Source organism: Larus michahellis, chromosome 1 (genome assembly GCF_964199755.1).
Source record: "Larus michahellis chromosome 1, bLarMic1.1, whole genome shotgun sequence".
Classification (NCBI taxonomy): domain Eukaryota; kingdom Metazoa; phylum Chordata; class Aves; order Charadriiformes; family Laridae; genus Larus; species Larus michahellis.
This window is the reverse complement of record NC_133896.1, coordinates 1,593,040-1,618,601: the sequence shown is the minus strand read 5'-3', so window position 1 is coordinate 1,618,601 and position 25,562 is coordinate 1,593,040. Positions and strand designations below refer to the sequence as shown.

The 25,562-nt window shown below is 46.4% G+C and overlaps 1 protein-coding gene across 7 annotated transcripts in view; it reads right to left on the bottom strand.

The window, feature by feature from the left end:
- NRF1 (nuclear respiratory factor 1) overlaps positions 1 to 25,509 on the bottom strand; it is a 75,029-nt gene extending 49,520 nt beyond the window's left edge. For 2 of the 7 annotated variants that reach the window (XM_074573136.1, XM_074573142.1), the window contains exons 1-5: positions 25,346 to 25,509; positions 6,160 to 6,391; positions 3,545 to 3,659; positions 1,177 to 1,303; positions 461 to 601 (exon numbers count right to left, since the gene is read on the bottom strand). In XM_074573136.1, the coding sequence (XP_074429237.1) occupies positions 461 to 601; positions 1,177 to 1,303; positions 3,545 to 3,659; positions 6,160 to 6,382 (606 nt within the window). In that variant the 5' untranslated portion in view covers positions 6,383 to 6,391; positions 25,346 to 25,509. Of the gene's footprint in view, positions 1 to 460; positions 602 to 1,176; positions 1,304 to 3,544; positions 3,660 to 6,159; positions 6,392 to 6,515; positions 11,367 to 25,345 lie in introns of those variants that run through there. The other 5 variants (XM_074573138.1, XM_074573140.1, XM_074573141.1 and 2 more) reach the window with 5 other exon arrangements.
- Positions 25,510 to 25,562: the final 53 nt, after the last annotated feature.

Below are 25,562 nucleotides of genomic sequence, written 5' to 3'. Positions count from 1 at the left end.
TGATCTGGAGTTAAACCATTGGCAAGCTCCCCTCTGCTCCAATCCACAGCAGAAAACAGAGGAGGGAGCAAACTAGAGCCTACAAGAAATGTCCAAGGAGGATAAGCCGAAACAGTACTCCACAAACAACCTTCCTGACCTCGGTGCCTAAAAATCACTACAAAGTACAGAACAAATAGCTACCCTGTTCCTGGTTTATGGGAGGTGACAAAAACAGCTCAAAGGGGAACAGTCCCAGCAGCCTGAGCTCTAGTCCTTACCAGCATCACCTAGAAAATAAGCACCAATAACAAAGTGTCACACCTAACTACTATCTGAGCTGTTACAGCCCCACGGGAAAGAAAACATCAAATGCATCCCCTGGAGACGTAGACATAAACTCCACTGCAAACGAACAGGATGTGACTGCAAGATGCCCAATATCTCTCTCTCTCTGGTTCTGCCATCTCTGGCTGCTTACCTGGGTCATCTTGTCCACCGAGACGGGAATGCCATCGATGGTGAGGGGCGGCAACTCTGAGTTAACCTCCTGAGGCGCAGGAGCATGCTCTGCTAGCGCAGACTCCAGGTCTTCCAGAATCATGCTCTTGTACTTGCGTACCTGTGGGGAATCGTTAAGCTCAGATAAACAAGGTAAGGAACCACCAGGAGAGGCGAGGGCAAGGACGCAGGGCCAGCCACCTTCCCCAAGGTGCTGCAGAACAGAAGGAGCAAACAACGCCACAGCTGGCAAGAAAAAATACCCACTGTCCCTGAAGACTTGGCCACATCGAAGAGCTGATGATGAAACATTGAGTAACGTTAGCAAGTGGAAGTATTTATGGGATTAAAAGAAAAGTTCTGAAGCAAGACTTATTATGGTCGGGATCTGCTCCGTTTACTGTCTGGTCTGCAAGTACTGACAGCTGAGCTGAGTTCAAACGCGTCACCCCTACCTGCTCCCTCTGCTTTTTAATCCAGGATATTCAACCCTGGTGAGATGTGCTAGGCAACCCATTCATACAGGGGACAGGACCTCAGTGCTACCCTCATGTCCCTACACTCTTCCAGTTCCATTTCCAGGGTTTTAAACATGACCTTCAGATCCCTACCAGGCTTGCAAGGCTGCCTTGAGCAGAACAACACCTGCAGAGAAGGTGAGCAATTTATTACATAGCTTTTCCTAGAGACACCTACCACATTCTCCAAGGGTGCAGCACCGAATACTTTAAAGACGGGATTGGGTTTGGAGGGCGAGATGCACAGAACGATGGCCTGCTGCCCCACTCTGGTGGTGTACTCATCCAGCGTGGCTCGAAGCTTCCTGAAACGGAGATATAAAACACTGAATAAGTATCAGCTGAAAGCCCAGTAGAAACACAACCCTTCGCATTGTTAGCTCCCTTTGTTAATGCTCCCCATTTGTAAAGCAGGTGAGAAACGGAGCCCCAGCTGGTCAGGATCAGCCACGTATACCACTTCCTCCGCTCCCGCAGGCCTGCTGCATTCCCTGCAGTCGCCCAGCGGCTCAAATATCAATTATTCTCCCTTCTCTCCTTTTTTCATTCATGTAAAAAGTAGAGAAATCACCAGAGCAGCAAAGCTAGGACAGCAAGAGTCTGCATATCCGCTCTGCCACCACCTAAGTGTATTAGGTGTAAACTTGTAAGGTAGAGAACTTGAATGATTCAACAAAAGGAGACTGCAGACACAGGTTATTTTACATCCAGCCTCATAACAGTGCATTGCAATTCTCTAGTGCCAAAGGCCTGCTCAAACCAGGACCGTACGCCGTCAACCGAAAGCTACACGACAGGCAAGAACCAGAAATATTGCAACAGCTCAGCAGAGGAAACCCATGTATTCAGACACCTGCCACGTCAGCAAGTCCCTTTGGAATGATCTTTCCGTAGGAAGAAAATGTTCCATCATCTACTTTCCGCCTCTTACTCACTTTTAAGCAACGCAAGAAAACGTGTCAGAAATGTTGGCAGAACAAAGCAAAAGAGCAGTAGCAGTTATCACTAGATAACCTGAACGCTCTGTAAGATGATAGTTTAATATTTGCCCTGGTCATTTCAGAACCTGCTGTTAGCAGCAGACACGTTGCCAAAAAAGCACCAACCCCACCACCAGCTACGCAGAGATCCCCCAGAATCAGAAACTGTAACTTCCTACTCGATTCACAGGGGTGTAAATATCAAGCACAAACACATCAAAGTGATCAGAGTGCAAAAAACCGACGCACTTTGTCAGTAACTTGCATGAAGTAAAATTAAAGTCGTTGCATAAAGGGAGAAGAAATAATTCCTTCAAATATGGAGTTTATTTAAAAATAAATTGCTCACATTTCAAGAGAGAAAAGAATTTGCTCTTCAGAAACGTTGCAATAAACATGGCTGGGTTTGCAGAGTTAGGAGAGAAGGGAAAAACAGAATGACACTACAAGTCCTCTCCCAGGGAATATATTTAACACTAACCCTGCTCCACTTCCTTCCAGTTTGATCATCACGTGCAAAGAGTGTTGTGGAACTCAGCAGATGAGTAAGCAGAATATAAGAAAACGAACTTAATTTCTCATCAACTTTACAAGAGTTAGAATAGGAGAGAAGGAGAAAAGATTAAAGTCTGGCCATCGCTACTTCAGTGCAATAATGTGCACGTAGGAGGAAGGCAGCAAGTAAGGGGGTGACAAATACTCCAACTCTTGTGAGATAAACCCATTAAATCCAAAACAGTTTAAAAAGCAAAAATTGCCTTGTTACAAAACCTATTAAATAGCACCAGCCAATATTTACAAATGTTTCCTGAGGAGGGAACTGCAGGCGATCTCTCCAGGCTTGCGGAACGCCTGTGCAGACACTTCAGCACCAGCGCTCCTAGGTGGCCATCAGGCGGGCAGACAGCCTCAGAGCACCTGGAATGCAGCACCTGAAGGGCTACTGAAGTTTGGTGTCTACAGAGCACATTTCTAAAGCCAAAGAAAGTATTTCAGCTCTGGCAGGCATCTCCCCTCGATTATTCTCCCCCAGCACTGTGCACTACGGGCTGGGTCAGTCTTCAGCACGGAGCTCACACAACGGGCTCTGCTGGCAAAGGAAATTCAGGTACACACACGCTAGATTTATTCACAGGATCATTTCATAATGCAGAAAAGTCTTTTTTCATTAGGTAGATAAGTCCTTTGTGCCACTGCAGATTTGGGATAGGGCTGTAGCTCCAGATTCTCAGGCCAGCTGCTGTTAAACCCACTAGGAATACCTTGCAAGGCGATGTTACCACGACAGATTTATTCTGTGACCAGCTTGGGTTAGAACAGAATGGTAGATGCCACCAGAACAGTTGTGTCAGTCCTGGTGATCACAATATCACATTAAAGATGATAAGAGCTGCAATTTAACCCATTTCTGCAAGCTAAAACACAGCTCTTGAGTTCCATAAAACATGCCCAAAAAAATCCCCAAGCTGGGCAACTTCTGGACAGCACGTGGTCTCACCACGCACAGCACTGGAGACAGATCGAGGATGCAGAGTGGGGTGTCAGAGTGCAGGCGGGAGTCCTTACCGTAGCAAACGCGTCTGCTGCCTCTTGCGGATTGACGGGTTAGATTCAAAAACGTGTGGTCGCTTCCGTTTTTTACCCGTTGCCACGGCAGCAGCTGCTGCCATCCCCACAGGGCCTGGAAATCAAATCACAAAAGGTGAATCAGTACACACAGCTCAGGAACGGGCCAGAAAGGACATTGCCATTGTCCCCTCCTCAGGGAAGGGTCCCAAGGCTCAGCTCATGGAGCAGGGTGACCCGAATTCCCCGCTGAGCTCCCCAGCAGCTGGGCTCCCTCCTCTCCAGCATCAGAGAGGTGCATCAAAAGGCTCCATTCTCCAGTCTGGCAAGTCCCAGCTCAGTCCCAGGTGAAAGTCACATATTTCAGTCCAGAGTTTTCCTTGCAATCACATAACTATGTATTTCATCTTCCAAACGTACTGAAAAACTCTCAAGTACGCCAAGACTTTAAACACATGCCTGCAATCAAGGAGATCGCAGTGGCAGGGAAGAAGAGACTGGATACAATGCCACGAACCCTGCTCGGACACTTCAACTACAGCATCAGGGGATCAAGGCTTTCCCCAGGGATTAACGACCAGCTCTGATGGGGAAGAAACTGTAAATCCCGAATCACCGGCAGCATCCTGGAATGGTCCCCTCAGGCACAGCAGGGACCACGGCAGGGCAGCACTATTGCTTTCGTGATCAAACTCTAGTCTGTGTAAGGGGAAGTTTCATTAAGTTAATTAGAAGTGAACCAAGTAACATGCAGTGGATTGCACTTCTACCAGTGATCTCCAGAAATGAGTGCAGGGTCCGAGTCCAAAAGCCCTGCGGGTCTAATGCAGGCTCAAGACTTGCCTTTGATTCCTGAGCAGAGCTCAGCTGCTCTGTGTGTAGTTTCTCCACATGTCAGAGGTGAAAGATCATAAAACTCACTATATTTTTGTGTTTAACAAAGATGCAGCTACTGGATCAGTGGAAGCCGGTAGATGATAACAAAAGTAGCATCCAACGATATGTTTTCTCTAGGCAGCTGCTCCAGGAGACAGCACACAGTAACGGACAGAGCTCTGGGTGACACTACAGAGCCACGTTTTGTTAATCAGTAACGAATTACTCAAGTGCTACCCACGCTGAGCGCAGTAAGCACAGCTGCACAGTGCTCCAACGATCCCGTGCTTGTGAAAAACAATAATAAAAACACTGCCTTTTGGGGGGCTGGAAAAACATTTGCTCTGGGGAAGCAAGGAAGGGCCACGCTGGGCTCTCGGGCCCATGCCACGAACTACAGCCGCAAGCCCCAGGGTGCCCACCTGGTCAGGGGCTGGAGGGGCACCAGGTTGCCCCTGCACCGGGCGAGAGCCACCAGACCCCCTTCCTGCAACCACCACCTGGGACTGAAAAGCTTGCGTGCTAGAAGGGAAGGGGGTAATTAAAAATCCTGCAGGAGCTGAGGTTGGAAAATTAATAGGCAAAGGGCACAAGATGCTCAGTGGAGTGGTGGAACTTCACAGGCTCAGTCAAGCACATCAAGAGCTTTATTCCTCAGATAAAGTCTGATAAGGACTCAGACAAGCCTGTGACTGCTTATTTATCACTGCATTTTCCTACTAGTGAGGCAGATGCGCTGCAAGGCTGTCCTGGTTTCAGCTGAGATAAAATTAATTTTCTTCCTAGTGTTTTGGATTTAGTATGAGAATAATGTCAATAACACATATTGTTTTAGTTGTTGCTAAGTAATGCTTATATTAAGTCAAGGACTTTTTCAGCTTCCCACAGAGCTTGAGAGGGAGCACAGACAGGACAAGCTGGCCAAAGGAATATTCCGTACCATAGCAATCATGCTCGGTGTATGAAAGAGGGTTGGTCGGGGGGACAGGAATATGCGATCGCTGCTCGGGATGAGATGGGCAATCAATCATCAGGTGGTGAGCAATTGTATTGCATAATTTATTTTGTATATTCTTTTACCATTGTTATTATTTTCTTTTCCATTACTGTTCCATTAAACTGTCTTTATCTCAACCCATGAGTTCTTTTTTTTCTTTTTTCTCCGTCTTCTCCCTACCCTATCTAGGGGGGTGAGAGTGAACGGCTGCGTGGTCGTAGTTGCTGGCCAGGGTTAAAGCACAAAAAAGGCAAATCTGGAGGACATTTGGGAGGGGCTTCACTGGAAGGCGCCTGCGATTCTGAAATACTTTCCCAGTCCAGATATGCCAGGACCCTTTGTGACATCTCCTTGGGAGAGGCTTAGCATGTGAGCTCCCTGGCTAAGCAGGCTTGCGTAGCACCCCTGGGTTATTTTTGCTGTTGTTTATATGGGCCTGAAATAAGCTTGCTCTTTGACATATTCAGTATTTTAGTTTCATTATTTGAGGCAGCATTTACCAGGGACCATTTTTATTGTACAAACCAGTCTCTTATTCCCAGCACCTCTACATTACACACGATGCAAGAGTCAAGCAGCCAGCAGACCTTGCAAAGAAGCGCTATTGAAGCCAGGGCAATAAGGAAGCGTTCAGAGCATCCCATGGGGTGACAAGATCCCCCACCACCCTCAAAGCGCTGTTTGCAACCTCTGCACGAATGCAATGTTAGGTGAACGACACTGAGCAGCCCGCTGACTTTACCTGCAGCAGCCAGGTGGGCAGTGACCTCATCGGCAGCCGTGGAGTTGAGGATGTCAGAGTCATCGTAGGAGGTGTCCTCCGGCGAAGACGGCGAGTCTTCGTCCGCACTCAGCATGCTGTGCTCTGTGTAGGTGGCCACATGGACCTGCTGCACCTGCTGGGCCACTGCGTGGGCCTCGATGGTGGCCATGTGCTCTGTTTGGGTCACCCCGTGTTCTTCCATCAATAGCTACTGTCAGAGGAGACAAAAACCACAGGAAGGGGTTACTGACATTGACGTACCATAAGGCAGGACAGCCAAAGGTTTCTGAGCCAGCTAGGTGAGCAGGCTGTGACCAAGAGGGAACAGAGATTACCTCTCCCAGTGGCAGTGGTCTTCTACGAGAGGGAAATAACGACTACACCAGGAGCCAGAAGAGAAACTTGAAGTTTAAGAGTTTTGGAAAATCCATACTTTCAAACAACGTGGCATGGCACCCAGAGGCAGTCATCTTTGCTGGAGGAAAGGCCTTTAAGGACCTTGTAGCCCCAAGATTACGTGCCCCTCACCCACTACATATTCAGAGGTCTGACCAAAGCTGGAACTTATTTTTGCTACTTCAACATCTAGCTCGTAGGGAAGATGCTCAAGGGCAACACACAATCTCTCTCCTCCAACCTCAATGGCTCAGGACACAAAGGAGGATGCCAGTACAGAAGTTTACTGGCAGCAAGTTGCGTTCTGGAGACCACTTTTGTTGCATTACTTGTTTAGAGTCCGGAAGCAGGCAAAATCATTACAACCCAAACACAAATATTACACAAAGCATATTTATTTAATGCATCTAGTGGTAAACCACTGAGCAAAGCAGCAGCTTACATAGTCAGCAGGGCACTGGACCACACACCATGAACATAAATCTGCGCAGAAGGAACAAGACAAGAAGTACGCAGATATTTTCAGTGTGCGTCTACCATACATTTGAGGAAAAGGAACAGCACACCCTTAAAATATTTTCAATCTACATTAGAAGAATTAGCACATCAACCCTCAAAAACAGATCCCTCAAAAACAGATTTCCCAAAAGCCTCAGGGCAAACAGCAGAAGGAAAGAGATGATCAGCTGTAGGGAACAATAATATACCCAACAAATTCTGACCCCATAAGTAGAGCCGTTGAATTTAAAGCTCTTGACTGACACCCTCTTCATGGAAACCTATTCAGCTTGTCAGGAGGAGGCAGATGGGAGCACAGACACAGCCCACAGAGTGGCCTCCAATACATGGCTGGGTAACTGCTCTCTGAACTCAGACAAACCATTCCATCACACAAGGCTTTGTCCTTCAAAAGCTTTCAGTGTTGTTGAACAGGGGATGAGGTAAGTTTCTAATGTAGCAGCAGGACCAAGATAATTGAAAGGAGACTTGGAAGGACCCAAAGAAGTCTGTTGTGTACTGAAGACAAAACACCCACTACCATGAAAACAACGCTGCATACATCACAACAACCAAACCATGCTGGTCTTGCCCTACTTCGGCCACACAGAGGGTGGTTGCAATCCATCACCTCATCTGGACTTGCCCAGCTGGCCAAGACTTTTGCAAACATTGTGTTATCCCTGAAAGGGCTGCGGGCAGTCAGACAGCCACCCTCTCCCTCAACAGATCAAGTTTCCCAACCATCACATCCTAGGGTTTAGGATGAGTTAGCTTCATGTATTCATTTGCAAAGTGAATTCATTCCTTCTGCAGTCGCCGTAGCAGCCTTGGGCTGCCTGAGAAGCCAAATCTGACTTAGCCACTTTGGCAAGATTCCTCATTTACTAATACAAAGAAATCCAGGTGCATCTTTCCAAAGCCTTACTGAGCTTTCCAGAGAGCCAAAACCAATCTCCAAAGCTTTTTGCTCTGCTGAACTCCGTCTGGTTAACTGATAATTCAGACCTTGGAGGCCAAGCTCCTCGGGTTGTACCAGCCTCCTTCTGCTGACCAGAGAGGGAGGCCGCAGCAACTGCCTTCTAACATAGACATCATGGGTTTGTAGCTAAAACACAAAAAAAGGGTCCAGATTACAGAATGCCTTTATTTTCCACCTCTGGCTGGCTGGTTTCTCTCCAGCACTCTACAACTTCTAACACTAATCACATCAAATGAACGGCTTCTACTAAGAGACTGTAACTTCCACACGTAACACCAACTTCATTGTGGAGCATGAAAGCTAACTCCGTTAACTTTGACGTCTTCCTGGGGGATAGAAGCAGAAGGGAACTTTTTATTTAGGCAGTGGATTTTCATCCATGAGACACCAACAGTGCTTTAACGCACAGCTATATTCTGAACGTTAAGGTGATACTGGTTTGACAGTGGTTTAAGGGTCCCAGTTTAGAAGTGTCTGTCTGGTTTAAACCAGGGACCTGTACTCCCAACTGAGATGGGAGGAAGGACTTGGTCACATATTTAATTATGTAGCTGGCTGGTGCGTGATGAAAGGAAGAATGGTCTAGTGGCTAAAACAAAGAAACAGGTATCAGGGTACAAGTCCAGTACTGGAAGCTGCCCAGATGCTAAGCTGACCATGGCATCAGAATCACCCTCTGTACCGGGAAGACTGGGGAAGAGGCACATCTCCTATATTTACACTCCCACTAACATTACTGCCCCAAGAAAATGAGCTTCCCATCCATGAAACACTAAGAGATCCCCTAAAAGGTCATAAATGGTACGGATGGGAAACTAAATTCAATCTGGGCCACAAACAGAAGTTTTCAAACTTCTGTTTTCTATCCGGGCATGCGCCAGCGGAACTCAAGCCTGCGGAACAGCAAAAGTGCTGTTGTGAGACTGTTACGAACATACTGAGGTTATGGCTAAAGCCAAATCACCTTCAAACTCACAATCCTCCCTAAAAGGCTGCCAGAGTTAGATGCTGCTGTTGTCCAACCCTGTTTACAACTCAGATTGTAATATTAGAACCATCCAAAAATAGCAGCGATTCAAATGCTGCCAGTAAGGAAGGGACTAAGATGCTGAGGTACATTGAAGCACACTGAAAATTTCTGGCTGAAAAAAAAAATAAATCAGGCGTCATCTCCTTCTAAGGAACTTATTTTGCCATCGCCATAGAAAAATGGGGAGTAAAAAAAAAGAAAAAAAAAAAAAAAAAAGATTTCAGGCAAAACCTTAATGAAACAGCTCAGCAAGCCAGGCCTTTCCCAAGTCACCGTGCTTTTTCTGAAAGGGTATATTGCTGCTTTTCTCCACGGAGAAATACAACTGTAAGTATTTTCCAATAAAATTAAAAAATACATTTGTCTACAGAAAAATACGATCACAATATAACTGACAAAGCACAGTAATCTTTCAGCTTATCAGGAGACAAGACTACAAGACCACGAATGCTTCCAATCGTGTCTCCTTTGGAGGGCAACCTGCTTGAATGAAGAGGCAGTATACACCTAATGTCACTAAGAAAAATGCTTTTTTTAATAAATAAAATTGGTAGTAGGCTGAAACTATGCATTTCTGAGTCAGGAAGTGGACAGCTGGGTATGCAACATCAATATTTCTCATGGCCAACTATGCAAATTTAAAGACACGTCTATTTGGTCTAGTTTTCACAGGCATACATCCTGCTTCAGTGCACGGTGCCTGGTTGAATTTTGGCATTTTTGGAAACAGCTATAAGCAACGACTGGGATAATCAACAGCAAGGTAATTGTGTTTATTTAAAGATGAAGTCCACTTGATTCAAACAAGGTCTAATAACCATCAATCTACTACAAACTCTTCCCTCTCTCCACCTCCCTTCCAAAGGAGTCCGAGGTACGTGCTGCAACGTCTGAAGGGCACTTGCTTCCTCGGTGGCGTTATTAGATTTCCTCACTTTTAAGCTTTCCTGTCTGTGTAAAAGTAGGTATAAGCTGGAAAAAAGGCAATAAACTGCTACAGCTCTTCAGTAAAAGGCGCAGCCTGGCCAACTGTGCACACAATAACACCACGAGCCCCCGTAATTCATTTCCAAGTGGTAACTTGGATTAATTCTAGTTTAACCTGAGAGCTTCGTTCAATGCGTGTTTTCTACTTTTCCAACTTCTGCGCTAGTTTCATACCTGCACGTTTTCCTCCCAGGAAATTTCCAACGGTCTCCAGAATCATACACTGAAAGGGATGAAGCCTTATCTTCTAGTGTTGAAGCCTTGGGTAGTTATTTGTATATTCAAATTGTTCCCAAAGGATTCCTGCTACAAGTCAGGCTTTGTGGGCAAACACCTTGACTGGCAGTTTCTGCTGGTGATTACCAACCTGTTGACATTGTTGTTGCCCCAGCCACAAATCATCTCTGTTACGCATCCGAAGGGTCCGCACTCGGATTTGAACAGGGGTTCAGGCACAGGGGATGAAAGGAAAGTTGTTCCTGATTAATTTTAGATTCATCATTCCAGAAAAGGAAAGTTTATTCCCGTTTTCCTTCAGAAACCAGAACAGTTTCAGGTGCAAGGAAACCCTAATGATACGATGATGCCTGCAAAGACATTTCCTGGTAGTTGTAGCTTAGTCCAGAAGCCTTGGATGACAGCCAGAAGTATTTTAAAGTCATTTAAAGTGCTTAAAAAAAATATGAGGATAAAGTCCCTCTCATCGCGCAGTGCAGTTGCTTCATGACTGTGTCAGAGGTTCCTTTGATGTACTGTCAACTATGATCAATGGCTGTTGACACCATCGCTGGAAGAATACCAGATGCAGGAGGAGCAAAGCAAGCTAAAAGAGCAGAAGCCGTACCATTCAAACCAGCACAAAACAACAGAAACCGCACACAAACCCCATAAATTCTACGTTAAATTTAAACCCACGTGGATTAAAATGAAGGTGTCGTCTGCTCAGTGTAATCTGTGGTGCGAATATAAAGAGATACAACTCGACCAACAGAAAACCACGTGGGTTATCCTACTGTAGAAGTTGTCCTCTACCACTGCCATCTACTTTAACGTTGCTTCACGGGTGCTTTAAACTGAGCCAAAAATAAAATGTCCACACCAGAAAAAATGATGAGGTACACCAGCATGACTGGAAAAACTCTCTTACACAGGCAGGGCCCGGACTTATTTTTATCCTTTAGACCACTGAAGCGGTTTTGCTTCACAGGCTGTAGAAGCACAAGACGCTGCCCTCTGAGACAGTCGTCACTTAGAGATGAGCATTTATCTGCTGGCATTTCAAATCATGAGGCCATTTTTACTAACTCATCCAACACAAAGCCTAATTCATCTGAAACCCTGTTCGGATTAACAAAAAAATAAAAGAATCGTTGGGTCTCACTTCTTTGGCGGTTTAAATAATTTTAAAAGGATGCAAAATATGGATTATCTGAAGGAATACTGAAGAAGAAGGGCTGAGACCCAGAATATTTTGATGGAGACCTGCTCTGTGCTCTCCTGCCACCTGTGCTTAGACCCCTCCTAAGAAAGCAGCTACTGCACGAAACGGAGCTCGGGGAACACAAGGGCACAGGTTCTGAATGAAAAAGAGGGTAAATTTAGATCAGACATAAGGAAGAAACTTTGCTGTGAGGGGGGTGAGCCCCTGGCCCAGGCTGCCCAGAGAAGCTGTGGCTGCCCCATCCCTGGAGGGGTTCAAGGCCAGGTTGGACGGGGCTCGAAGCAACCTGGGCTGGTGGGAGGTGTCCCTGCCCAGGGCAGGGGGTGGCACTGGATGGGCTTTAGTCCCTTCCAACCCAAACACCCTGTGATTCTACGACTCTACCGTTCTGAAATGGGGTGGGAACAGCTAACTGCCTCATCAACATCCCAAACACCAAATATAAAGTTCTCAGGTTCAAGTTTTGCAACCAGACCTTCCTTCTGCTTGGGCATTTCAGCGCTCACTCGATAAGCAAACCTCTCTTCCATAAGGCAACGCCATACAGCCCACGAAATCACTGCGAAAAAGAGCGGGTTGTCTTTTTTACAAAACTTGCTTCTTCCTCAAATAGAGAGTTCTATATTTTCTTTGCAAATAATCCCAGCTGTCAGAATTCAGGCTTCATATTGTCCTATCAAGGGTATGTTATATATCTACCACTATGGGTAGAACACCATAAGCGAAGAGTTCACCCGTATTCTGTAACAGCATCCACATAAAAATGAGTATGACATTTTATAATTAAACTGCAAGAATTAGCAAATCATCAATAGCAAACAGAGGCCAACTCTCACGCAGCCTGCTCAGTGCACTATAGCACGAGCTGTCCTTACCAAAGGTTTTGGGAAGAATGAAATCCCACCCCAGCCGGCTGCAGGGCACTGCTGCACAGGGCAACTAACCTTCTTTGATGGACATCCCGAGCTGAAGCAGCAGCTCTGCCTTCCACGGTGATATAAGCAAAGATTTAGAAATTACACAGGAGGAAAGGCAGATTAAGGGGGACACATACTTTTTCAGAATCCACTTTCCAAGTGATCAATGTCAGCAATTAGTTTAATAGAAACATTAACCTTTCCAGCTCCGAGTATCATCCCTGTAGTTGTTTCAGGCTGGTCGGGTCATCAACCCTCTTCTCTACCAAGCGATGAGACTCAGGACCAAGGCTGCATTACAAGACCCACCTAGCGTCCTCTAAAGAATTGGCCTTGAATTGCTGAAAAGATCTTAAATTTAGATTATACAGGAACAAACCAGATGCGATGGGAAGCCACAGTGAAAAAAGGAGCAATAAGCTTACATCAGCTCACATTTCTGACCAAAGCCAGCCAGCCTGCATCATACCTCTCCTCATCCTTCTTTACCCTAAACACGAGGGGAGTCAACACCTAAAGCTACAAAGGTGCATGCAGAGGTCTTGGCTGGTGTCCACAGAGGCCCGGCTCTTCTGAGCACAGATGGGTTGTTTGAAAAGGTACAAAAGGTACAGACCAGCCTGTTAGCTAGCGATGGTCCCACCGAAACACCAAGAAGCCTCGCGGCCTCTCTTGCAGAGGAGGGTTTTCCCCAAAGCCATGCCTTGTATTCAGCATTCTTTAAAGTGAGCAGAGAGAAAAAAGGAAGAGACCAGCCAATGTCGTGGTTGCTTGGTTGGCTTGGGGCACATTAGATGTTCCTGGGGTTTTTTTGTTTTTTTTTTTAATTAAGTAATTTAGAGAACTTATTCGAGAAGGCCCATTCTACATACCCCCTCTCAAGAATAATCCCTCTGCCTCATTTCCTAATTTGTTTCAAAGGAATGGAAACACTCCTGTTTTTCCCTTTGGCAGCCCATTTTCTGTTTGATCCCCGCACCGTAGTCAGTACCAATTCCTTATCGACAGTCCTACTCCACACAGGAACTCAGCACGTAGTACTTTGGCGCTACACAGCAGTCTTGAGAGCAGTGTAGAAAGAAAGAAAAAAAAAAAGGAAAAAAAAATATTCTGTTTCATCATTCAAGCTGGTCGCCCTCCTCATGACTTTAACTTCAGTGAAACACTGCTCCATGTTTGGCAAGCTGAGGTTTTTTTTTTCAAGAAAATGTGCAACACCTCCTCCCTTTCTTCCACTCTTTTTGTAAAGTTGACAAGCATCTGGAGTTTAATATGCCCTTAATGGATTCAAGCCTCCGCTGTAAATAAGTCGTTTGCTTTGCATTAAACAACCGACATCACACTGGCACTTTTGTTCTCGGAGGCGATTGCGGAGAGTTAATCAACGGGGCTCCTGTGATCCGGGTGTGTTAATCCTTGTGCAGCAGCTCCGCGGGCTGCGGGGTGGCTGCTGCAGCCATCAGTCGCCGCCTGCTAAGCCCCTTCTTGCAGCTCTCCAGTGGTGTTCAGCCACGTAGACCAGCACCTCTGCTGGCAAATGGGCCTCTAAATCAGGTTTTAGCCATCTGCTGCTCAGTTCGCTTTTCCCCTGCCCCTACCTTGCAGGGGAGCCACGGTGCTTACTCGCTAAATGCTGCTTCTTCAACGATGCTGCGTGGAGGTGGCGACGACGCTTGGCGTCACCCTCGTGCTTGTCCCCATCCTTTGGCCGTCGCAGCGAGGCAGGAGCAGAGTTTCGCAGCACACATGGTAAAGATGCTGGCAGTGGCATGGGGGGCTTCACACATGCACCCTGCTGAGCCCAGGGTTTATGCTGTAGCGGGTAAAGTGGACCACACTACCCCGATTTATTTTAAGACCTACCAACTGCTTGCAGCTGCAACAGCTCATCTGCCCGCCTGCCACAGCAACCATCAGCACTGGTGTCATCTCGCGAGGAGGAATCTAAAATACCTTTGATGATCCGGGCCAACATGACGTGAAGGACTTTTTTCACTTAGCTAGGTTTCATACTTCATGTATTCAATCAGATTAAAAAGCACTTCCTATGCACTTAGTACATAAGAATGTTTTATTTAAAAAGCTATTTCAAACTTCCGGCTGTGTGTCTAGATAAACTCCAAATTCCCTGCAAAGGCAGCCTGGAATAATTTGTATGTGAAAACTGATCCAGCAAGAAATAAATCATTTGCCATTTACTAATAAAATCAAATCCTGTTTGGATGTAATTATACCTTTGAAATTGTCCGGTACTGCTTTTTGCTATTCTGGCATAAAGCCCTCTACACATTTTTTAAAGCAAGTACATACATCCTGATACAGCTGGTTTCTAACTACCAGATTTCAATGGTTACATGAACCATGAAGAACTAACCTCATTCAGAAACAACGGCAACACAAACCAAGGGATCGTCCACCGTGATTTTCACGAAGATCCATGACTGAAATCACTGGTGTTCATCAAACCTCATTAGTCTTGCAAGACCTGTGCCTACCCTCCAATTAAAACAGTCAAAAATGGTCCGGTTTTGATAGTTCCTGAGATAGTCTGAATTAGAGGAGCTGCCAACCTCCCGCTGAGGAGAGGACAGAGGACAACCTTGAGCGGAGAGATGGCCAGTCTTGGCTTGGGATTGTTTCTCCTCTATCTAGGAGCAACGCTGGCTGGCACCTGGACGCCACATCTCATGCAGAGATGTCCACCTCCCAGCCAGGCCTGACCCGCACGGACACAGAGCTCTTTCACAGTGTTTCCTGACGATGCTGGTTAAAAAAAACCACTTCCAGGTAAAACCTGAGAAATCTGAGGTCTACGCCAGCCAATTACAACTGCACTGGATTCTGCAACTGCAGCTAGCAACCGAAAACACACTGGAAAGCCCGCATCTCCCACCACTCAGCTGCGCTATGTACCAACAAACAAGATCCAGACCTTCCACTGGTCTTTCCTCCTTGGGGAGGACAGAAAGAGGATGTTCACGTTGTCCCTAGCATGAGGTTTCAGACTCCCAATAGCAGAGATCTAGCTCTTTGCATCATGTCCACCTGTCACATTGCATTGGCATCTCTGACTGATTAAATATCATTAATTCACCTTCAGGATAAATTTGATACCATCCTTGTATAAAACTGCCTAGAAGGAATTCCCACTGTCGGTTTGATAAAGAAACAACACCGTTCCTCAGGGACAAGATCGATTAATATCTTTATTATAACCACAACTCACTTAAAATGCACATTTAAATCCCCAAATCCTGTTTTTCCATGGCTGTGGAAAAAGCCTTCCCTTACTCATGCAGAGAATGTGCAGGTTTACACCTCAATCCAATAAAAAATGGTTTTTTTTTTTCTGGTGAAGCTTGTGTTGCTCTGGAAGCTGTGCAAGGTTTTAGATGGGACTAGCTTTCCGGGACTTCAGACACTGCTTCATGTCAGCAGCAACAACTGATACCCTGCACAAAGGCAAGATAAGACACGCTAGTTTACACCTCTCCTATCAAGATTGAAGCGAACATCTTATTTCACGCTGTCTCACAGCGGCACGTGGATGGTTGCCGCATGTCAGCAGAGACGCGGTAACTCAAGCACTAAGAGGAACTACAGAACCAAGCTCTCATTCCACAGCGTCCTCCTGTGGCATAGTATTAGTATAATGATCCTATTAATTAGGATGGCAAAAAATTCCCTACGCTACCAGTCTCAGCATGAGAAGACCTAAAATAAAATTGATTCTAGAAAACAAAACCAACCCCCCTTCTATTAGTGTGCTCGTTTTATCAGCACCTCACATAAAAGAGCAAACACATCACAATGCAGGAAAAACTTCACACACAGGAAGTCTGGAAAATAAACAAATATGATTTTACACAAACGTATTAGGCATACAAACTCCTCTTGGCTGCTGAAGTTTGTGCTGAAAACCACCATTTGGCAATGTGATAGGACATTCATCTCATGACATACGACGCAATTTGCAACGGATCTTTTTTGCAGCTAAACTTCACGTATTTAGCACCAAACAGCGGCAGGAGGCCATGTGCCGAACGTTAAGGATGAGGTGGTTTCTACTTGGAGACTCTTGTCAGGTTTCGGCACGAAAGCGATGGCGAGCACAGGGAGGACTTCACTGTAGAGCTCCACCAAGGCGAGCAGGAGCAGACGCCTGGTCTCCCTCCTGCCCGGGCCAGCAGGGAGCAGAAGGAGCACATCGGAGAGAACATGAAGCTCTCCAGGAAAAAAAACCACTTATAAATTACCCCAGCAGCTGAACTGGGCTGGACTGGTTGCCAAAGCAGTTTCTCTTCAGTTGCTTGCCTCAACCAGAGCAATGGTAGTTCACGGGGAATGCACAGCATGTACGTGCAGAAGGACTCCACTTTTTTAGACTTTTTTTTTTTTTCCAAATTTTAAGCAATTCACTTAAAAAAAAAAAAAAAAGTACTATGGTGGAATCAGTCCTCCCCATGAAGACACCGAGAAAAAGGCTAGCACACGTTCAGCGTTTGCAAGCCCACGGGAAGGGCACACCACCGCATCCCAGCCCACGTTGGCCAGCGAGTGTAATTCAAGACTGGAAGTCAAACTACACCGTAAAATCGCAAGCCACGGGGTAGAATTCTCATTTAGCATTCCTGTGCTTCCCCCAGGCTCTGCGGGTGTCATGTTAAACATCTTGGGTGCAATATGCAGAGGTGACTCTCCCTTATCAGTAACACCTGGGGCAGAACCTTCTTCCCTAAAATCTTTTGCAGGATGTGTAGTTCTGACATGAGTCTGGGAAACGTAACACATGATAAATGGCATTCTCAAAGGTAATACTTTGTCAGCTTACACATTCTTTCATTTTATTTAAAGAACCACACAGAAATCCCAATTTGAAATTTTTTTTACTTTCTGGGCATAGCCCAGAAGTCATTTTAACAGCGTGAAGCGAGTTTAGTCATCTCTAGTCGATACAGATTTTTTAATTAACACACAAAGCAGTCTTTTAAGAATTACTGACCCAATAAGCGCAACTGCCGAGAGAGCTGCTACTTGCTGATCGCCGACAGCATTCCTGGCACCGCACAACGGCACAGCCCGAGCCCCAACAGGATTACTGCCGAAAAGACAGAGCGCAGCCCTGGCCGGCTGCATTAAGGTGCAAATGTTCCCAGTTTTAATCCTCTTTTATCGAGAGAGAGGATTAGTGGTTATGCTGGTCTACCACAGAAAAACATAAAGGAAGCATGTTTTACCGAGGGATTCGAGCGAAAGGGTGGCGATGTGACACTCCACAGCCTCGTCCAGACCAAGACTTGGAGGTGTGAAGTATCACATTAACCCTAACATCCAGCTTGGACAAGGTCTGCTGTCTTCAACCTTCGCTAGATGGATCATCTCAAGGACTTGGTCCTCACATCGCTTTTATTCAACCGGATTTGCATACGGTAAATAAAGGCAGACGAGACAGCCCTAACCACATTTAATGATCTAACTTCCACCTAAAATGGCAAGCCTGGCCCACCCCTCCTTGATGGTTCTGTTAATGATGCAGTCTTCAGGGAGATGCTTAATACGGTCTGCTTGATCCTAAACTCAGGATGAGTTACACCAGTATGACTGCAGCTGGTTTTAGGAGGGGTGGTGTCGCCTTAGCCAGATGAGGAAGGGTACAGGTATGCAACTTGTGTGTACAGAAGGTCCCTGGCAATGGACTACGCAGTGACAAGTTGTCCCAGACCACAAAAAAAAACCCCCAAAACACCTCTCCTCTTGCCGTTTAATATTCTTACTCTTTCAATTAATTTACCCTCTGATCCTGCAATACATACTGAGCAAACAAAAAGATTAGGAACCCACACCATTCTGTCTTAAAAAAAAAAAAAAATTAAATCCTGTAGGGAAAATACACACTACGATAGGATTTGTTTTCAAGATCTTTTCTACCTAAGTTTGGGTTGTTTTTTTTTTTTTCCTACAGCTGTTTAAGAGGAAGGAGTTGTGCATTCACAGGTCTGCAGACAGCCTCCGATATCAACTACGGTATCTGCATTCACACATGGAAGAATTTGGGAATTCTCCTCCAGGCTCACAAGAACAGGCATCTCGGGTTACCCTGTGGTGTCCTTTAGGGCGTCTGAGGTGACAGAATACAGCGAGGCTTGGTTCAGTGCCAGTAAAAAAATAGGATACCTCCTCCCCTTAGCACCTGGAACTGGGAAAAAGGAAAGGACGGGTTCCTTCCCAACAGTTTCCTGCAGTTCAAGAACACGTCTGCTTGCCTGCCCCGCAAAAGACTGTGGACGAGCAGGAAGAACTCTCCAGCAAAACCACTGGAAACTGATGAGCAACGACCCTGGAAAGGGAAAGTGTCACCTCTGTAAACGAAGCGAGAAAACCCAGTGTGTGTTACCTTTGCAGCTGCGCATTGTGCAGGATTAAGATTTGTGTCTTCTGGGTGGGGGGGAAGAAAAAGTGCGTCTACAGCTCAACTAGATCAAAGAGATTTGTCTGCGAGTTATTTAAGTCTTAAGTACCTGCACGCTGGATTTAATGCTCGTTCAAACATTTTTCTCTCAAGTATTGACAAAGAGCCTGTTAAGCAGGCCACCGTGCTCTCCAAGCGTCCTGCTTAGTACTCGGCTGTCTTCCACACAGGCAAACCTTAAGACTTCAAGACCCAAACCACGTGTTAAAAGATGAAGCAGGGTTATAACAATCACACGCGCACATGAGTACATCCGCTAATACTCTTCTCATTAAGCACAGTTACTTCTTTCTGTCTTAGTTTGAGAAGGGGCACAGGTCAGTATGGCTTACAGGAGCACTACTGCACCAGAACCTCAAACTTCCCACGCACGTGGAGAACATCCGAGATCATCACAGTTTTCCAGTCCTGACCCATCTTAAGTCAGCGCTCAAGCAGGGCTTCTCCTGCTTTGAATGCACAGCAGGGTGTGCAAATCCCACGGGAATTCAAAGTTGTCAGAGTTCCTGCAACGCACAGCCGTGTATTGGAAGATACATGATTGTACACTGAAAATGGACCACCAATTTTTATTTGCTGCTACATCTTGTACTTAGGTGTCCTTCACATTTCTTCACCACCACCACCTCCATATGCTTCTCATTATGAGGGTTTAAGTATTACAGCTATCACACCATTTCCTTCTCGAGCAAGAGACCGAATTGACTGATTTACCTGCCAATTGCCATGAATACCCATGTTGCAGAAATCATAAGCCTGAAAAAAACCCAACTTGCAACCCAAAGCAACTACGAGAAGAGCTCTGAATCAACTAGCTCTTTCTAGGCAGGAAAGAGAGCAGCACTATTTGAAGTCCCTTCTCCTTCAAAAGGGAAATCAGGAGTTAAAAGGATTTTCTTTGTGCCCAAGAAAGCGGCTGCAGGAGCAGCAGCGGGAGACACTAATGGCCGATGCCAAAAATAAACTTATGGGGAAAATAATTAATTTACACACCAGTCCTCTACAGAGGATGTTGCAAGGTAAATAAAGCCTGGAGACTCTGGGGGTGTGGTCTTGCAAGTATTTTTGACCCAGACTATGGGGAAGTTTTCCAAGCCTCGAAGTCATCCCCCATTTGATTACTTTAATTAGATGGTTATGTAATAAACAGTGGGAGGGACTCGGTTTCTTTTGGATTGCATTTCTTGGTCACACTGGTTGCAAGCAAGAAGCATGCTCCATAAATGAAAGCGTACTTTCGTGTTTTTCTGCTTATGTACTGGAAGTCAGATGAGTTTTTGTAACAGAACTGAAAAAGTTCAGTTACCCTCCAAAGTCGCTATCAGTCTGCAGCATCTGAGCCATCCATTTATTATTTATAGGCAATAGAGACAGCACACAGAGCAAACAGATAAAATAATTCACACATCTGCCTTACACACAGCCTCACAGAGGCAGAAAATCATCAACACCCAAAAAAATAATGCGAGCGAGGAGGCAGAGGCTCAGAGCCCAGCACCGAGAGCAGAATGCACCTCACCATGCTCCATACTGATGAGACACCTGCTTTCATCCTCTGGCACAAAAATAGGCTCTGGTACCCACTGAAAGCAGCATGGTTTCTAAGAAAGGATGGAAAACAGGAAGAAAAGGGGATGCTGGACTTCACAATCCTACTGAACCAATGCTCAGATGGAATACACCTTCCATCTAAAGTGTTCTAAGAGTCTTTGTACAGCTACATCTTTCCTACAGGAGGAAAAAAAAAAACACACCACGGTATTTCATTGACATCAAAACGTCAATGCGCATCAGGATGCCTATCACTCTCCTACATGCTCCACCAAATATAGCCTCCACCTCCCCATTTTCTATCCGTCAATAGAAGGGACTCCTTCTCGGAGTTTGGCAGGCGACTCATCCACAACAAAACCAGAGCAGCCTCAGAGAGAAGTCCTTGCCATAAGGCTAAACGCATCAGGCGATCTCCAAAACAAAGTGGGTGTGCAACCTTGATCACTCGGCCGTCCTCTCCCAGCTCCTCCCTTACTAACACTCCTGCCGAGAACACAAGGTCTGCTCCTAGCGATAAACTGTGCTATTCCCAAAAGGATAACGGGCTTCGATGTTTCCTAGCAAGTGGTGCCATTGCACGGGGATGAACGACTCCAGCCAACCTTCCCAATCTACCTGGCAACTGGGTCAGCCCCACCAGGTTTTGGGACAAAGCAAAGGCAACAGGGCCAGAATCAGCAAAACACTGCAGCTACTGAACCCCACTGCAATTGCTACAGTGGATACGGAACAGGCCTGAATTCTCCCCAAAGCAGGATGGTGCCTGGATGGTCCAGGTTTAGCCACCCACAGCACAAAGAGCCCTGGCAGCCAGCACAATTCTGGACCTCCGAACCTTTCTCCACACTCCACTGCTAGCAGTACAGCCTTTATGTTGGAAAGCAGCTGAGAGTTTCTGGTGGGAAAAAAGAGAAGATGCTAGTAATGCTCAGTATTTTATGGTTTGCGATACTTGAAAAACAGTGGGGTTGCTAGGACACGTTCACCTGGTCTAGATTCACAGGCAAAACGAGCAGATGAAGAGACTCACAATAGCTGACACACAAATTCACTCACTAAAGCAAGTGACAGATCGGGGCAGGAGCGCGTATCTGCATTCAACAGTGGGAAGGTGAGAAACCATTAAACTGACCCTCGCACAAGTAAGTGCATTCAAAACCACAAGAGGCTGGACTACCTTTAAACACAAACAAGCATTGCCCAGAGATCCTGCTAGAGACTACGTGCCACTCGACTCCTTCGTACGGAGTCTTCAGTGGTTCGTGAGACTTCCAGCAGGACAAGCCTTACTAAAGATCCAGAAGAGCACAATAACCAGCAAGAAAGCTCAGAATCTGGCGTGAAAACTAAACTGGAATAAGTGGAAACTTTTATCCTTAATTCTGATTTACAATCGGCTGTAGCCAGTCCTAATTTTAGACAAGCGTGCTTAACAAATGGCTATGTATCAAAGAGCTAATGAAGTTCATTAGAGCCGCATGAGTCACAACAAGTATCTGCTTCAAGTGCCACCTCAGCACCATTTTCCATCTTTCTACTACTGTAACTACTACGTAGTAAAAGTAAGATCCCCACCATGCAGTGCAACTTATTTAAAAAGATCAAGGGGTGTATTTTAAATTATTTTATTAAATAACTCAAGCACTGGGTAATTGGTAAGACAAAAATATTAACTATATTTTTTCACTATGGATCTCCTTCAGAAACAGCAGTAAGAAAAATAAAGTCCAAGGCCAAATTTACAGTACTGCTTGCACCAAAAATCATCAACACAAGCTGATTCCTACTGACAGCATGCAACATTCTTATGGATAAAAGTCTGGATTAAAATTTTCTTGATAAAAGGGATACAGGAGCACGGCAGAGTCACTGCACTCTGCTTCCTTCCTAGAGGATACTTTTCCAGCTCAGAGGAGGGTAAGGCAAAAAATGATAATTCCCAAAGCTTTCAAGAGACTGAGAAGCTGCCTGGAAATCTCCCTCAGCTGGTAAACGAAGAGCAGGTGGAAGCAGTAATGGAAATATTCCCAGAGCATGTACACGCACGTGGCAGCAGAAGTTTGACACGATGCAGCCTAGAAGTGAGATTTACAATAAAGGCGGCCCCAGTGCTCCCAACCTGGGCTCCTGCAGTCATTTGTGGTTCTTTATTTTCACTTACGAGGCTGAAATCTTCCAGGCTTGAGCTTGCCAGAAGTGAAACTGGCTGATGGAGGTCTAAAAAAAGATGGTTCAGGCTCCTGAGTGACAGAAAAATTATGAAATTCCAACACTTCAAGTAGTCCTCACGCCAAAATACCTGCAGTCTGAAAGCTGACATCTGTGCAGCCGACCAGTCCTGGGGCTTTCATCCAGGGAAGTTGAGACAATTAACTGAAGTGCAATATTACAGTGTGTAAAACACCTGCGTGGCCAACCTTGCTCAGGAGCAAAGTGGCCTTTGCTCACTGTAGCTTAATCCTCTATGAACAAGTTTATGCCACGCATTTTCCCGATGGAGCTATAGAAAAGGGCAACCTCCAACCAACACAGCACACACTAAGTTCTCTCGCTGGTGTAACTGGTTTTTGCCAGGATGGTTTATTTGCTTCTTGAGGGAGGGTATTTCTTGTTCTAGCACGCTGGGCAGCACAGTTGGGATGGCACGGTCCACATCCACCACATAAACTCGTGTCAGGATAACTCACACGCTCGTGACACAGAGCGCGGCCAGGCCAAGTTACCTCGAAAGGAGCACCCGTGCAGCCCAGCAGGTACAAAGTGAAACGCCGCGAGTTAATGGCGTCCACAGAAAGATTTCGATCCAACAGAAAGGCAGCGCTTTCACCACTCCCCACCCAAAACCATATTGCCTACGCACACGCAAACCCGGCTCTATCCAGGCTGCCAACAAATGCCACTTTACAAGACCTGTGCTTCATTCCACCTCTATAACGTGAACGTACATCAGGCCACACACTTTGTACAGCGCAGATGCTATTGCGGCATGTGAAATTGTAAAAACTGCATAAAACACATACTGGACGAGGCAGAGGGTTCCCCAGCTCGCTGTATTTATGGCACATGTGTAAGGGCCCACATTCATCGTAAAGCCTGTATATAAATGACGTGAGACTTCTGAAAAACAACTGCGACACAATAAAATATAACAAAAAACCAACTGCAATACTCTATAAAATAGTAAACACACACAGAAAATTGCATGAGGATATGAGATTAATTAAACACTACAACACTTATCCACAATGGACGAGATTAAAATACTAAAAAAAGAGTTAATGTAATCTTGACCTTTCCACAGTTACCATCATCATGTAGTTCCTCTTTCCCCCTCAATGAAAAAATTTTTGCTCCCAGTTTTACCATAGGCATGAAAATCTAAATTAAAAAGATGAACAATTTCCTTCTCATCTATTTCCCCAACACTTGGGCATCAAAATTTCAATATAACAGGTTTTAAAAACGAGCAACTGTGATGCAGATGAATAAGAAGAGAAGGTAAAGCTGCTGCTAAAGTAAGGATGAACACAAGTTGCCATGATGTCACGAACGAAACTCTGAAAAAAAAAAAAACCAAAAACGACTGCGCACAGCCACCACAACACCAAAAATACTCTCATGGTGTCCGGGACAGGGGAAGAGGTCTAAAACCATGCCTGGACAGCAGCAAGGCTAACGCATTAGAGACAAAAACCAGAACAGCAATGCCCTTCCTAAGATAAAAATCCTGAATTCTGGAAATAACGAAGATGCTTCAAGTGGAGGGGCAAAAAGAAAATAAAGCAGAGATCTGAATTCTGAAGAGGTACATAGAAAACATCTCCCCACGCTATGGAAATTACCTCTAGCTGCAAGAAAGCTAAGACTTAGTAACCCCACACGTATGAAGACTTTTGAGCCGAATATTTCTGCTCTGTAATTATTATTTACACTAACAAGATCCTGAGCACCTCAGTCATGAAACAGGTCTCTCCTGAGCCAGATGTTGTATAACCCAAGAACAAAGAGACACGACTTATACCCCCTTTTGGGCATATTAGAAAGAAGAGGGGGGGTGGTGGTGGTAGAAATCTACTTGCATGATTAACAGCATTTAAACTCGCTGCCTTCCCAGCAGCAGCCCTGCTCCCAAACTCAATGTATAAAAGGGCGGCGTTGGCCCAGGAAAAAATAATCAGAAAACAGAAAAATAAAAGGGGGATGGGGAAATAAATAAAAGGACAGGGAGGAAAAAAATAAAAAGGGGGAAAATAATAAAAGGAGAGGGAGAGGAAAAAAAAAAAGCAATAAAAGGGGGGAGGAGGAAAAATAATAAAAGGGGGAGAAATAATAAAGGGGGGGAGGAAAAAATAATACAAGGGGGGGATAAAGGCAAGGGGAGGGAAAAAATAAAAAGAGGGGGAAAAAATAAAAGGAGAAAAAAAAGGAGGGGGAGGAGAGGAGATAAAGGGGGAAATAAAATAGAAGGAAACAGGAGCAAAGCCCCGCAAATGGCTGCAGCCGCGACCCAGCTCCCCTCCCCGGCGCGGGCCCGGCGCAACCTGCTCCCGCAGCCCGCAACACCCGCCCGGGCCCGACGCGTGGGCCCGGGGCCGGCCCGCACCCGCCCTCCCCTTCCTTCCCTCCCTGCCGCCGCCCCGCTGCCCCCCGGGCTCCCCCGGCCGCCGCCCCCGCCGCCCCGCCGGCCGCCCCCCCCTTCCCCCGTTCCTCCGGTGGGCCCCCACCCCCACCCCCGGCGGGGCCTAGCGCGGCCTAGGCGGCCCCGCGGCGGCGCTGAGGGGAGGCGCGGACGCCGGAGCCGGGGGTGCCTGGTCGGCCGGCGGGGGCCCCCGCGTTGCTGCGGCTGCGCCGGGGCTGGAGGAGCTGGGAGATTGCGCGGTAGGACACTCACCTCAGAGCGGCTGCGCTGCGGCGGGCCTGCGCCGTGGAGCCTCTGCCGGGCGGCGGCCGGGGAGGGAGGCGAGCGGGGACGCGGGGCGGCTCGCCCTGAGCCGCCGCAATGGCGAGCGGGAAAGGCGGGGACCGGCGGCGGCAGCGGCGGCGGGAGGAGGCCGGGGGGGAGAGGGAGAGAGGGGGGGAGGAGGAGGACGTATGGCGTCATAGCCCGG